This window comes from Pleuronectes platessa, chromosome 9, assembly GCF_947347685.1.
Source record: "Pleuronectes platessa chromosome 9, fPlePla1.1, whole genome shotgun sequence".
In the NCBI taxonomy this organism is placed as follows: domain Eukaryota; kingdom Metazoa; phylum Chordata; class Actinopteri; order Pleuronectiformes; family Pleuronectidae; genus Pleuronectes; species Pleuronectes platessa.
Window position 1 is genome coordinate 12,723,716 of NC_070634.1, and position 12,963 is coordinate 12,736,678.

Genomic DNA, 12,963 nt, shown 5'->3' on the forward strand with positions numbered 1-12,963 from the left:
TTTATCCAAATCACACACTGCTGTTATTGCTATTCATAAAAATCCTTAAATGCAGCTATATATCCCGCTGGCTGATGTTATTTGTAAAGCTTATGTTATGTATTTCAATCTGTTCATTAGATATGTGTGTGCTCTTAATGTGAAAAACTTCACCTATATAGGGGAGTGAAAAGTGCAGTATTGCCCTCAGAAATGTAAGTACTGGGTTAACTGAATAACTTTACAGTACAGCCTATTTAGGTATGTCATCGCCAATTAAAATGCATGATGTTGTTTGTGCCTCACATTATTTTAAGTAGTTGCATGATGTGTAAGAATATCTTTTGTTTTCCCCTCTCAGATCTCACACGAAATACCACACAGCGGTGTTATGGGAGGCGCGGCCACAGAGGAGAGCAAAATATGAATTATGATCCGCCCTCTAACACAGCTCACACACACACGCGCGCGCACACACACACACACACACACACACACACACACACACACACACACTGAGGCGGACTTTTACTGTGAAACCCTGCAGCTCCAGCTCTCTCTCCTCTCTCTCTGCTCCGGGACTCAGACATGCGCTGGAAAAGTGAGGTGCAGGTGGAGTGTTGCGTGGTGGGACAAAGCGATGAGGTGAGTGATGGACGACATGAAAAACGCACAGACGCGTGATGTTGCTTCTTCGAGGCGCGCACGAGTCGGTAGACGGGGAGATCAGATATTGGTCGAACTTGCTTTGCCAATTAAACGAGAGTGTGGCGGCTGACAGCTCACTATTTTCACATTCTGCCGAGATGTGGGGGGAGATTATCCCTCCCTGAAAGTCTGCAATTAAAACTCAAGCAGTTAATGAGACCTCTTCACCTTTTGGTTACCCTGGGCAGACGTTTGTGGTGAACTTAGCCGTTTTTAATTACTGTTATTAAATAAATCAGTCCCCCCTTTTCCCCTCGGAGAACTGCTTCTTTTTTGATTGACGTGCGTAATTGGTGCGCGCGGGGTGGTCTCTGCGTGGCACGTGCGCACGCATCACCTTTGGCAAAATCTCAAGCACATAATGCACAGAAGGATTAGTGCTGTGGGTATTAGTTCAAGTGTTGTCTGTTTTTCTAAGTGATGACTATCCCTCTCTCTTAAAAAATGTCACTTCGGTTAATCGGCGGCGTTGTCATGGCGAGGAGCGACAGGCGTGATGATATTTATGGGGACGGGGCCTCGGGGGGCATTTAATGCAGCTGCGGTGTGAGGGAGCGACCACCACTGTCTGTGCGTCATGTGTGAGGACTGCAAGGGAGACGAGGAGCTGCTGGGGAGATGCTCTGAGGACAGGAGGGACATCATGGTAGGACGCGAGCGCCGAGGATGAAACTTTCTTTATCTCCAGGAACTGTCTGGGAATGAAACAGAGGACAATTCCCGGGATTAAGCTTTCAATAATTGTTATTGAGGAAACAAAATTGGTTAAAAATTGGGCATAAATATCATGAATGTCTAACTTTTAAAAAGACATCCAGCCTGGAGGTAACTTTTAATCCTTAACTTTTGCTGAAAGGTTTTGTGTAATTTGCAAGAAAAATATCTAATGTTTAAAATATATATATAAATATTATTCTGTTATTAACAACGGCTGCAAATTGTATGATGTGAACTGATTTTAGTGTCATGTTTTAAGATATTGTCGCAATAAAAACCTCCGCGCAAGAGAAGTTGAGCCAGAAAAGCGCAACTTAAGAGCCAGAGAGTTCAGTATTTATTATGAATTTATTGTTTACGCGTCATCTTTATGGCTGATGGTGTTGACAGGTGCCAGCTCAGGTATTTCACAGTCTTTACAGCCCTGCTCGGTTATATAGGTGCGGGATGGATGTGTTCCCGTGCGTAATTTTCTAACCGCAGGTCTGATCCCTCCAGGGCGCGCCGCTGGAAGTTTTGGATGAAGACGCGTCGTCGCTGCAGGCGATGGCCTCCGCGCCTCTGCTGGGCAGAACCGTGTGTGCGAGCTGCAACGAGGAAATCGTGGATAAATATTTATTAAAGGTAAAAAAGGAATGAAAACACCGCCGAGTCTTTTCACTTCTTCCCCCTGTCTTTGGATCGGGCGGTGTTTTTGTTTTTCTTCTTCGCGTGCTGCATTTCTGTGGTTTCGAAAGCTCAACGCATCCGTCAGGCCTCTTGTCTCCCAACCTGAGTGACTTTACATAATTCATCCTCTGTCTCTGCTTCAGGTGAACGACCTGTGCTGGCATGTGCGCTGTCTGTCGTGCAGCGTGTGCCAGACTTCACTTGGCAGCCACAGCAGCTGTTACATCAAAGAGAAGGAGGTTTTCTGTAAAGTGGATTACTTTCGGTATGTGCAGCGATTTTGTTTTATTAGTGCTGATGCAAAATGTTAACAAAAAATCCAAAGCTACTGAAACGAAAGTCAGAAACACTAAATGTAAATCTGTAAATTGAGGAATAATAATGATTAATAAAAGTAATAATTCTAGAAATAATAGCTAATATGGCGACAGGATTTGACACCTGTCACTGCTTTTGCTTTTAGTCATGTATGTATTTAAATGTGAATTATTTACTGGCCAATAAATTATTTTATAATCTATCCAAACAAAAGCGGTTTTGGCCTAAACACAAAATATTCGCCGCATTTTTCATCATCACAATTAAAACACAGATCGATGGATAAATGGATCCGCAGCTAGTGTTTTAGTAATATTAGGTAAAGTATTGTATAAGGTAAAACCTGGGAGTCGTAGATTAGTATTAGTAGTTTCTGATTTATTTAATATAACATGACCTATTGCAATAAATAAAATCAGCTACGTGTCTGAGGGCTTATCTGTTTTGGTAAAAGCTAAATTGTTTCATTTTGGGTTCTAAAAATATCAGTCAAAAAGAAAGAGGAGGTGAGTTCAAATCCTTTAAAACGCAGAGAAGCCTTCACAGTGATGCGTTAGAAGCGCGCAGGTATGGATGTGCTGGATGTGGATGCGTCATGTGCTCACCCTGACCTCCACCTGCAGGAGGTACGGGAGCTGGTGTGCGTGCTGCGGGAGGAACATCCACTCCACAGACTGGGTCCGCCGGGCCAAGGGGAACGTGTACCACCTGGCCTGCTTCGCCTGCTTCTCCTGCAAGAGGCAGCTGTCCACCGGGGAGGAGTTCGCCCTGGTGGAGGAGAAGGTGCTCTGCAGGGTCCACTACGACTGCATGCTGGACAACCTCAAGCGGGCCGTGGAGAAAGGTGCGCGAGTCCATGACCACTGCTGTCAGAAATATCATCACACCGTTTTATTATATTCTATTAACAGGTTACTATATGAACGAGTGCTTCAAATGTTCCCCACAGCTTTGTTACATTTTGACATAGAAATCCCAATATTTGCTTTTTGATCAAATTGATGTGGATATAGTCTTTTCTTCACTTCAAGCTACTGGAACATATGTGAAATAAGCTGTTTGCCTTCATTATTTATAACATAGTTAGCTCAAAAGAATGGAAAACAACCTGAATACCTAGAAAATAAAACATTAATGAAATATCCTGAGAATAACAATTTAAATTCCAAGCCAAATATTCACATATTCCCTTTGAGAAAAGAAAGAAATAGTTTGATTTTAATATGTTTATTAAATTGTATTTAAATTACCACAAAGTACAAAATATACATATATGTATTTCAGCAGGTGTGGTTTATGTTTATATATTTCAAAGGACAAGGCACATTTATAATCATCCGTACCTCACTTCACTATACAACATGTAAATGCAGGTTATAGTTTAATTGAATGTGAACTCTGAGGCAACAGGGTACAGACCCCACTAAGAGTCAAACAATAAATACCACTTTTTATTTAAAAGAGCATGCATGTTACTTGTGATAATATTCTTTTGCTGTTTTATGTTTTTTTTTAATTTTAATATTTAAAATGTGCAGTGTATTTTAAAATGATATATAACATATGTTGTGTTCCTGATACAATGTGATATTAGACCAGGGGGTTTTAATAAGAGGACTTGCTCTTTGTTGCAGGGAGCAGTGTTAACATGGAGGGGGCTGTGCCCACCGAGCAGGAGATTAACCAGCCCAAACCCTCCAAGAGAGCTCGGACCAGCTTCACTGCCGACCAGCTGCAGGTTAATCCCCATCATCGCAAATTACACACACTAATGCATCATAAATGGGATAAATACAGGGTGAACATATGTGGAGGGTAGAAAGGCAAATAGTAAAACTCATAATTTACTTTAATCATAAATATGTAGTAAAAAAAGAAAGAAAAGGCCAGTGTTAATTATACAACTGTATATCAGAGTCTGGCTTGATCTGCAAGGAACCAAACTCTGCTTGGAAAATATGTATCTTGTGGCAGAAGAAAATTGAAATGCAAAGACATTGGATCAGTTGCCTCTGCCTTTAAAATTATACTAGAACACAAACCTATGGAATAAAAAATTAGGGCAGGTTGAGTGAAACAAGCTCAGGTGGAATTTACTTTTGATTTTCATTGTTAGACGTGTCAGAGCACAATGCACAGCTCAGACAGCAAAACAGCAACATGAGAGAAAAGGCAGAAAAAATAATGCATAAGAGCTGCAGCCAAACTATTTTTTTTTCTTTACCGGGAACTCAATTATCCTACTTCACCTAAAGAAAAGTAAAATCAATTGTTGATTTTTAGTTAGTTAGTCAGTTTAGTGCCACATTTATTTGAATGAAACAGATGTTATGCAGGTATCAGGGATGCTGGTTTCCTAATAATATGATTTTACTCCTCCCTCCGTCAATTCTGTGGATCATGATTGTGGACTATGATTGACTGCATGTTAAACAATACGTCTACTCACATATTCTACCATTACTGGCAATAACTCTTCATTTTCTATTGTCATTGCTGCTCCCTTAATTTCTAACAGACATTTACTTATGCATAAACACTTTAAACATTAACCCACCTTCCATTAGGATAAAATCAGTTTTATGGAATCAATGTTTTAAATACTGTAATTTTGTTGATGTGTTCAGTTACACTATTGCACTTCTCTTCGTCCTTTTTCTGGTAGTTTTTCCTCACTCTTCTCGAGGGTTAAGAACAGAGGATGTCCCACACTGTTAAGCCCTATGAGACAAATTGTGATTTGTGAATATGGGCTAAACAATTAAAATTGGATTGATTGACGATTCACAATCACTTTTTCCCTAAACATTTTGATTCATATTTTTTAATACCTACATTATCCAAAAAGACGTTTTGTTGACAACTGAATTTGACACAGTAAAAACCTGGTCAGGTCACCTCACGGCAGGGCTCTGCAGATACTCTTTTAAATCCTCACAGGACGACAAAGGAAATCTTCTGGTACTGAACAGATTTTCTTTTACCTGTACATGCAGGTGATGCAGGGCCAGTTCGCTCAGGACAACAACCCAGACGCACAGACGCTCCAGAAGCTGGCGGAGCAGACCGGCCTCAGTCGAAGAGTCATACAGGTCAGTGAGGGACCAGTGCATGAGAGAAACACACATCTTCACATAACTCCATACACTTACTGAGAGAGAAGCAACAGATAACTCACAACCCACTAACGAGGTATATTTGTCCAGTTATATATATAAGATTAATTTATGAGCATGTATTTATAAGCATGTATTGTATCATATTAGCTGATAATTGTGACTGGATCTCAAATATCAGTATGTAATAACTAAATGGATTGGAGTACAAAGTAAAGTATTTTTCTGTATATAGATACAATGTCCCATAGTATTCAAATACTCTACGCCCAGTGAGGATAAGATCCAGGACGACTACAGAGAGAAACACTCTTACACTGAAACCAACAAATTATATCTTCTATTAAAGCCAGTCTTAAATAAGATGTGTATAATTCAACAACAAAGAAGAAGTGTTTTGAAAGCAATAAACATGAATGTATAGTTAAATATACTGTTTTATCTAAATTTCCTGAGTGGTGGTTTTAGTCAAAGATTTAATGGTTTTGCGATTAAAACAAAACTTTTCCAGTGCTAACGTCAAGCAGGTTAATAATGACACTTGATACCTTAGTATCTCTGCATATAGGACAAAGCCAAACTTGGGATTCTATAATAAAGGCACCACTAAATGACCATGGACCGGGAACACTGAGTTGTAAGAATAATACAAATTACAGGGCTATAAAACATAATAATGGTTACCCTCACCAGGAAATCTGACTCTGTACCTCGAGTTTTGTGTTTTTGACTGAAGGATTTAAAAAACTACATAACTTTAGATTTTTTTTGGACAGTGTTCTTTCATTGCATGTTCCTTTCAAAGGCTGTTTGTCCCGTTAACTCAGGTCTGGTTCCAGAACTGCCGAGCTCGCCACAAGAAGCACGTGAGCCCCAACCACAGCTCCAGCACCCCCATGACCTCGCTGCAGCCCAGCCGCCTATCGCAGCCCACCCCGACGCCCGAGGAGCTGCAGTACACAGTCTACGGAGGCCCCGAGGGGTCAATGCTCTCTGCACTACACTCCTTCATAGACAGTGAGAACCAGACTTTTTATGATTTTTTACACGAGGGATTTTCATAGATTTCTTTCTGTGTTCAGCGAAATGTTAAAAACCTTGTGTCAGAGGACAATTGATCATGTTTACAGGGATTACCACAATAATTGGAGGAATGACTATTTTCACATTTTGAATATTACGTTTCTTTTCTACATGTAAATGATGGAAAACCAACATATGTGCGCAATTTATCACAGAACAAATGTTGTTATGTTTGTTATACGAAGGGAAATTAACAACATAAGCCAGGTTAAATGGATGTCTTACATTGTGCTCACTTACATTTGACATGTGAATTATCTGAAGAGTAAATTGATCCTGTGACATGTGTTCCAATGATTAATTGCTGCCAAGAAATTAGACTCAACACTGACTCAAAACATTTATTAAATCTGTTTAAGGTTAATAATCTGAAACAATATTCTCTATGATAAATAACCCTGGTTTATTTAAATAGAATGATATCTCAAGGATTCAAACTAACAAAGGGCCCTAAGAAAGGTTGCTAATTTTGTCTAATTTATGGCTCAGAATAAGTGAGAAAAAATATAATCTATAAAAAAAAATACACTTGCCCATAATCTTAATTGGGAGAATAACTGTATTACAAATTATATGGTTATCAACTGAATTTTGATAGCAGTCTTTCAACGTACATTTCTTCTTTAGTTATCTTATTCATTTCTAATGAAGCAATGTTTCAGAAATATAACATTTCATACTTTGTTCCTTCATTGAAAGTCATAGATATTAATGGAGAACCATTCAAATAATCTGGATTTTCACAATGTTGAGGATGATCTATATTAACATTTACCAAAGACTAAAGGAGGTCAAAATATAAGAAAGTTTTCCAAATCAAAGTGTGAGTTGATTCATGAGTTAATGTGTGATTTACTGTAATGACTCTGGTGCTCTGTGTGTGCCCGCAGTACACCCCCCTCCATCCATGTTTCAGCCGCTGCTGCCAGCCCATGCCATGACCTCCCTGCCTGTGTCGCACGCCTGAGCAGCTGACACACAAACACACACACACACAGACACACAGACGCACGGACACACAAACACACAGACACACAGACACTCCACCAGCAATCATTCGTCATTAGCAGCTGCAGTATTCAAACCTCCATGGTAAATATTATTTCATTTTCAGGGTCATGAAGCCCTCTTTTATGGAACTACCAGCAGCTCATCTCATTTTTATATTAAATGAAAACACTTCAGTCACTGCGGTGCATCATCATGGATGAGTGTACTCCACTGTTCTAATGTATAATATGGAGATGGGAAGGTTTCAGTGTACCTCATGGGACTATGGCACATGACATTATGGATTCATATCTGTTTGTGTAGTCGATGACATAGTTTAACTGTGCTACTCATAAGTGAAAGCCACTGGATCACAAATGTCAACTCATTACCCAGATGAACTTGAAATTGTTTGTTTAGCAGTGTTTTAAATATTGCAATTTAATTTATTTATTGTATGTGAAGTCTGTTTTGAGAATAAATGTCTAATTTCACAAACCTGTTAAATGTTTGATTGACTGGAAACACATTTGACACACAAGCAGCTCAGTGAGCGGGTGAATAATTTAGAAGGAGTAGTAGAAAAACTGTTTATTGATAAAAACACAAATAACAAAGTATATATATACTGTGATGAATATGGCCACATGCAATATATTCTTTAAAAAAAAGAATAGCACATTTCACTGTATAAATAAATACACAACAGAGGTCATAATAAATAAAACAGTTTGGCGTGTGGCTCATCCTTCAGTCGATCAACGGGTTAGAGAGCTGCATCTTTTAAGAGTTTGCAGTAAGTGAACTGACGCCCATTCTAACAAAGAGAGACGTTTTACTTGTGTGTACTTGTTGACTGTGGTTGACCCAAGAATCTAATTTTCCAGACATGGGAGGGAGGGGGAAGCATATAAAAACTGTTTTTACTTCACTTATCAGATCTTAGGTATTCACCTTCGTGGGAGGGAAACAACACCTGAGCCGCACACACACACACACACACACACACAAACAGTTAGTAAATCCACCTGGTAGGCAAGTCGTTATCCAGTATGTATGAAAGGCATAACGACGTGTTTTGTGTCAGATGCCAAACTGAGCATTACGTGCATGGTTTCTCTGCTTTCAGTTACAAAAGTTGTTTTGCTATCACTGAATGGTTAATGTCGTACGTGTTTCAGCGTGTTCGGCACAAACGGGGGAGGAAGGAGTGCACGTATGGCGGTGCTGTCACTCGGAGGCACCATGAGGGCCTGACAGGATAAAGGCTCACAAACAGGAGTCACATCTCAAAGATCTAGACCTCAGTGGCATACAGAGGGATGCTGGAATCCCCAAAATAGTTAAATATTATAATAATAATAATAAAATCTTATTTCGATCTTCACCAGCAACTGTGTCACAAAAGCATATATGCATATTAACTGAATCCGGACATGAGCGTATATTTCAAGGGGCAACTAATGCAATGTTTATAGTAAGTTTTTTTTAAACCTATTTAATGAATTTGATTAATTATGCTGTTTGACTAAAATGCTAATGGGGAATAGACGGCAGGATCATTTCCACTTTTGGCTTTAAGGTTCAGTGTATAAGATTTAGGTGAAATGGATCTATTGGCAAAAAATCTAATATAAATTAATACTAGTGATGTTTTAACTCATGTATTTACATCTGGAGCAGGTCCTCTCTATGGCGGACACCATGGTTTTTAAAGTAGCTGAGACTGGACATACAAAAATTGTTTGAGTTTTTAGGAAATCTGAAGGTTACCACAGGTTCTCCTTCATGTTTGGAAATGGAGGTTGAGGGGAGGGCTATTCAGCTGCAACACGCAACTTCACCACTAGATGTCACTAGATTCTACACATTGAACCTTTAATCAGAGGAGACAGAGAAACATTTCAACCGAAAGGAAGCAACTCTAAAACTAATAAGATACATTTGTGGAGAGTATCTCTTTAAGAGCAGCTACTTAATCCATGTATGACCCTCTGAGTCACGCACAGATTCGCCCATAGGTTGAAAAGATGAGAAACAGAACGTGTCACAGGTTCTGTGTTTTTTTGCTGCTTGGACTCACACTAGAGACGTCTGAGAACAAGGCTATGATTTTCACAGCCGCGTTATGTGATAGCAGACTGGTGATATTGTAATCAGTGGTGTCTGTCTGCCCATTCATGTCTGCAGGGATAACTGCATTTTATGTTGAATTTGGTAAATTGGCTGGAGGTAGGGTCAGGACCTGCAGTTTATATTTCAAATCTGTCAAAAGGTTAAGTGTTAGTGTAATGCTAACACATAATGAATAGAACCTTTTGGATTTGGACCAAATTGGGATGCATGTTTCTGTCAGAAATGAGCAGGAGCGGTCACAAAACATGGCGGCTGTCATCTCTGCAAAGAGAGGGGCTCAGCCTATCTTGGCTCCAAAAGCATTTTAAACCCAACCAATACGATATGACAAATATATTTACCTCAAAACCAGGTCAACAAATCGAACCAAATTACCTGTGCATGGTCTGGAGGCCAGAATTTAAATAAATCTGAATTGTCATTTTGATTGGTGCAAGTGGGCGTGGCCTATAACATTGCTCTTTCCGGATTTGATTTATGCTGACTGAGCTGCTTCTCTAAGTATTTGCTATTCGTGCATAGGGTTTTAATCAAGCTGCCAGCACAGGCTGTAAAATTGGATCTTATAGTTAACTTCCTCCTCCCTGTTTCCAGGCGAGGGTGGGATGGTCTGGGTTGGCTCCTGCTGGTGGAAGGGGCTGTATAAGCAGTTGCCTTTTAACTTTCAGAGGGAAGTTTTTTGTTGAGATTGATGGGGTTAGAACGCGCATATTGCTGTTTGTGATATAATTAACACTGCAATATTGATATTGATTGTTGCACCTAGTACTCTGAGGGCATTTCTATTTGGTTATGTGATGTTCATCAAAACTGGTTAAGACAATTCAACTTGACTTTTAATTTCTACTATAATTATGTGGAAAAGACAAAAACTTCCACAGTTGGCGACTGACTGTCCCTTTAAAATAGTTATTTGAGAAAAACATATACAAGTATAAAAAACATGTATCTGCAAGATGCAATTGAACAATAAATGCACATAGGAATTAAAAACTGAACTTCTATACCATCCTTTACAGTTGAATATGAAAACAGTGGACGTTTTTTCTCAATGTGAGACATTTTAGGTCAGAAACTGTGATAACAACCCACAGATATGTTTAGCTAACAATAGACCATCATGGACTAAAAAGTGAGGTCTAGTGATAACTGGCACCACCAAGTGGTGTAAACTGGTAATTACAAGAGATCAAGAACAAAGAGCAGAGGTTCAACCTCAACAAACAAAGACATTACTTGTTCCAATAGGAACTTACTATGCACTGTGGCTGTGTATAGACTGAAGTGACTGTAAGAATTATGCCACAAACCAAATTTTCGTTATAACATTTTAAAAACTTTGACCACCATCGATACAAAGATTCCTGGAGTGAGCTTTAAGTACAGACGACTTATCCAATCCATAAACTATGATTGTGCAGGTGACTGCAATTTTAAAAGGAGCATAACTACACTTAGTTCATTATAATGAACAAGTGAAATTTATGCAAACTTAAAATACATTTGGTAAAAATGCTTGCCACACAGGCTTGTCCAATGCTCTAGTAAATGACCTCCAGACCTTCTCCTTCCCTCTCTTCTTCCTTCTATTTCCTGACGTTCTTCTTGTTCAGGATGCTCTTCAAGGATTTGTTCATGTAGAAGGGCCGAGCTGCAGAGCCATCATTCACCTCCAGGTCCCACACTATGAGGCAGCAGCAGCAATATGTTAAAACACACAGTTTGGAAATCACTTTGTGAATCAAAGTTAAACCCTGATCCTTCAAATTGTCTCCCACTGTTAAAATAAAAACTAAAATCAAGGTTCTGGAAAATGCACTGGACGAAACTTCAACTATTTATGTTTATTCCAAAAAATGATTCACATTTTCATTGGATTGATAAAAAAAATTGTCCTGTACAAAAAGAACACTGAATAACCTCCAGACAGATGCATGTATTATACTTAGTATTAAAACAGCACTATATCGGAACCATCCAATAAAAAATTTACCAAAAATGGCTTTGACATCCTTTTATAAACAGTATAACAAAAAGTTCCTGGTGTAAGGTCTAAAACCACAGAGTAAGAGGAACATTTCTTTTTTCTTTTTTCTTCACAACTAGGCACATAAACTAGTGGCTGCATTCAGTAGTTTTCCTGAAATCTGTCAGGTTCAGTTCCAATTTTAAGCAAAGACCATTAAATGTCGTTTGAAGTCTTGACCTCCCACAAAGTCTCTGTCTGGTTTACAGTACATCTATGAGCATGATGGAAACTTTGAAATGATTGTAAGACAGGAAGAGAAAAAAAAAGAGAAACCTGTTTTTTCCAAGTGCAGTAAACACACCATTTTTGGGATTTGTGTGTGTTGTGTTAGTATAAATACAGGGAATCTGAGAAACCTATAAAACCAATGGTAAACATCAACAGCCAGCAAAAGAATCATGCTCGGCAGAAGAAACATATCACATTGTCCTTTTCCCATATGTGAAAGTGCATACAAAACATGATGTTACACTAGAAGACAAAGTGCGACAAGAGGGTGCCCCATAAGTCCACCCCTTTTTTTTGTTTCTGTTTAAATGGTGATTTTGTTTGCCGTAGTCCATCAGTGGCATCTGTACATTTCAAGGTCCTCATGTTTGTTTGGGTAAAAATGCTTTTATTTCAGTCTGTGCATCCGTCCTGCGAGTTGACAATTATCCTCTCAGTAAGGCAGAGGTCAGCAGAAAATACAGAAAGTAAGAAGTAAAAGCGTGAAAGAAAAAAAGGCAAGTGTCTGAGTTGGCTCAAGAGAGGAAGTGAACAGAGGTCTCTCTCTAGTCCCCTGTGCCTTTTTTCCTGGGAGGGACTGAAGTAAAATCATGTCTTTTCATGTCCAGGTCATCCAGGACCCGGCATCAGGGATGCATCCAGTTAATGTTTAGCCCTACAAATACTTGCTCTCAGACATCCAGACGCATAAAGTAGATATGGAGAAGTGAGCGAGAGAGTCAGTGGATTAGTGACGTGGCTGCACGTCGCTCAGGAGGCAGTGCGGGATTTGGCACCCTCCTCTCCTTTGCGCAGGATCTTGTGCAGGCCAGGAGACATGTAGTAGGGCCTGGAGGAAGAACCATCGTTCCTCTCCAGGTCTTCACCTGAGATCAGGTCCCAGCACAGGAGAGGAGGAGCAGGAAAAGCAGGCGGAATGACAGGAGGAGAGAGAAGGCAAAGGCTTAGCAAAGATAGATAAACACAGACATGCAGGAATTACAGAGAGGA

At 39.5% G+C, this 12,963-nt stretch overlaps 2 protein-coding genes across 4 annotated transcripts in view; one reads left to right on the forward strand and one right to left on the reverse strand.

Annotated features, from left to right (window-relative positions):
* Nucleotides 1-434: 434 nt before the first annotated feature.
* LOC128448321 (LIM/homeobox protein Lhx8) lies at nucleotides 435-8,078 on the forward strand. Its single transcript, XM_053430914.1, has 8 exons — nucleotides 435-624; nucleotides 1,903-2,028; nucleotides 2,217-2,338; nucleotides 3,015-3,235; nucleotides 4,026-4,129; nucleotides 5,388-5,483; nucleotides 6,335-6,524; nucleotides 7,481-8,078. The coding sequence occupies exons 1-8, from the start codon at nucleotides 568-570 to the stop codon at nucleotides 7,555-7,557; spliced, it is 993 nt and encodes a 330-aa protein (XP_053286889.1). The 5' UTR covers nucleotides 435-567; the 3' UTR covers nucleotides 7,558-8,078.
* A 78-nt stretch (nucleotides 8,079-8,156) lies between these two features.
* Nucleotides 8,157-12,963, reverse strand: part of slc44a5b (solute carrier family 44 member 5b) — a 37,895-nt gene continuing 33,088 nt past the window's right edge. For 2 of the 3 annotated variants that reach the window (XM_053430913.1, XM_053430911.1), the window contains one exon: nucleotides 8,157-11,400. In XM_053430913.1, the coding sequence (XP_053286888.1) occupies nucleotides 11,303-11,400 (98 nt within the window). In that variant the 3' untranslated portion in view covers nucleotides 8,157-11,302. Of the gene's footprint in view, nucleotides 11,401-11,545; nucleotides 12,840-12,963 lie in introns of those variants that run through there. The other variant, XM_053430912.1, reaches the window with a different exon arrangement.

Excerpts from the sequence above, each read along its gene's own strand:
- LOC128448321 (XM_053430914.1), top strand. The coding sequence starts at position 568 with ATGCGCTGGAAAAGTGAGGTGCAGGTGGAGTGTTGCGTGGTGGGACAA. Across the intron at positions 4,130-5,387 it reads TCACTGCCGACCAGCTGCAG|GTGATGCAGGGCCAGTTCGC; the intron begins GTTAATCCCCAT and ends CTGTACATGCAG. Across the intron at positions 6,525-7,480 it reads ACTACACTCCTTCATAGACA|TACACCCCCCTCCATCCATG; the intron begins GTGAGAACCAGA and ends GTGTGCCCGCAG.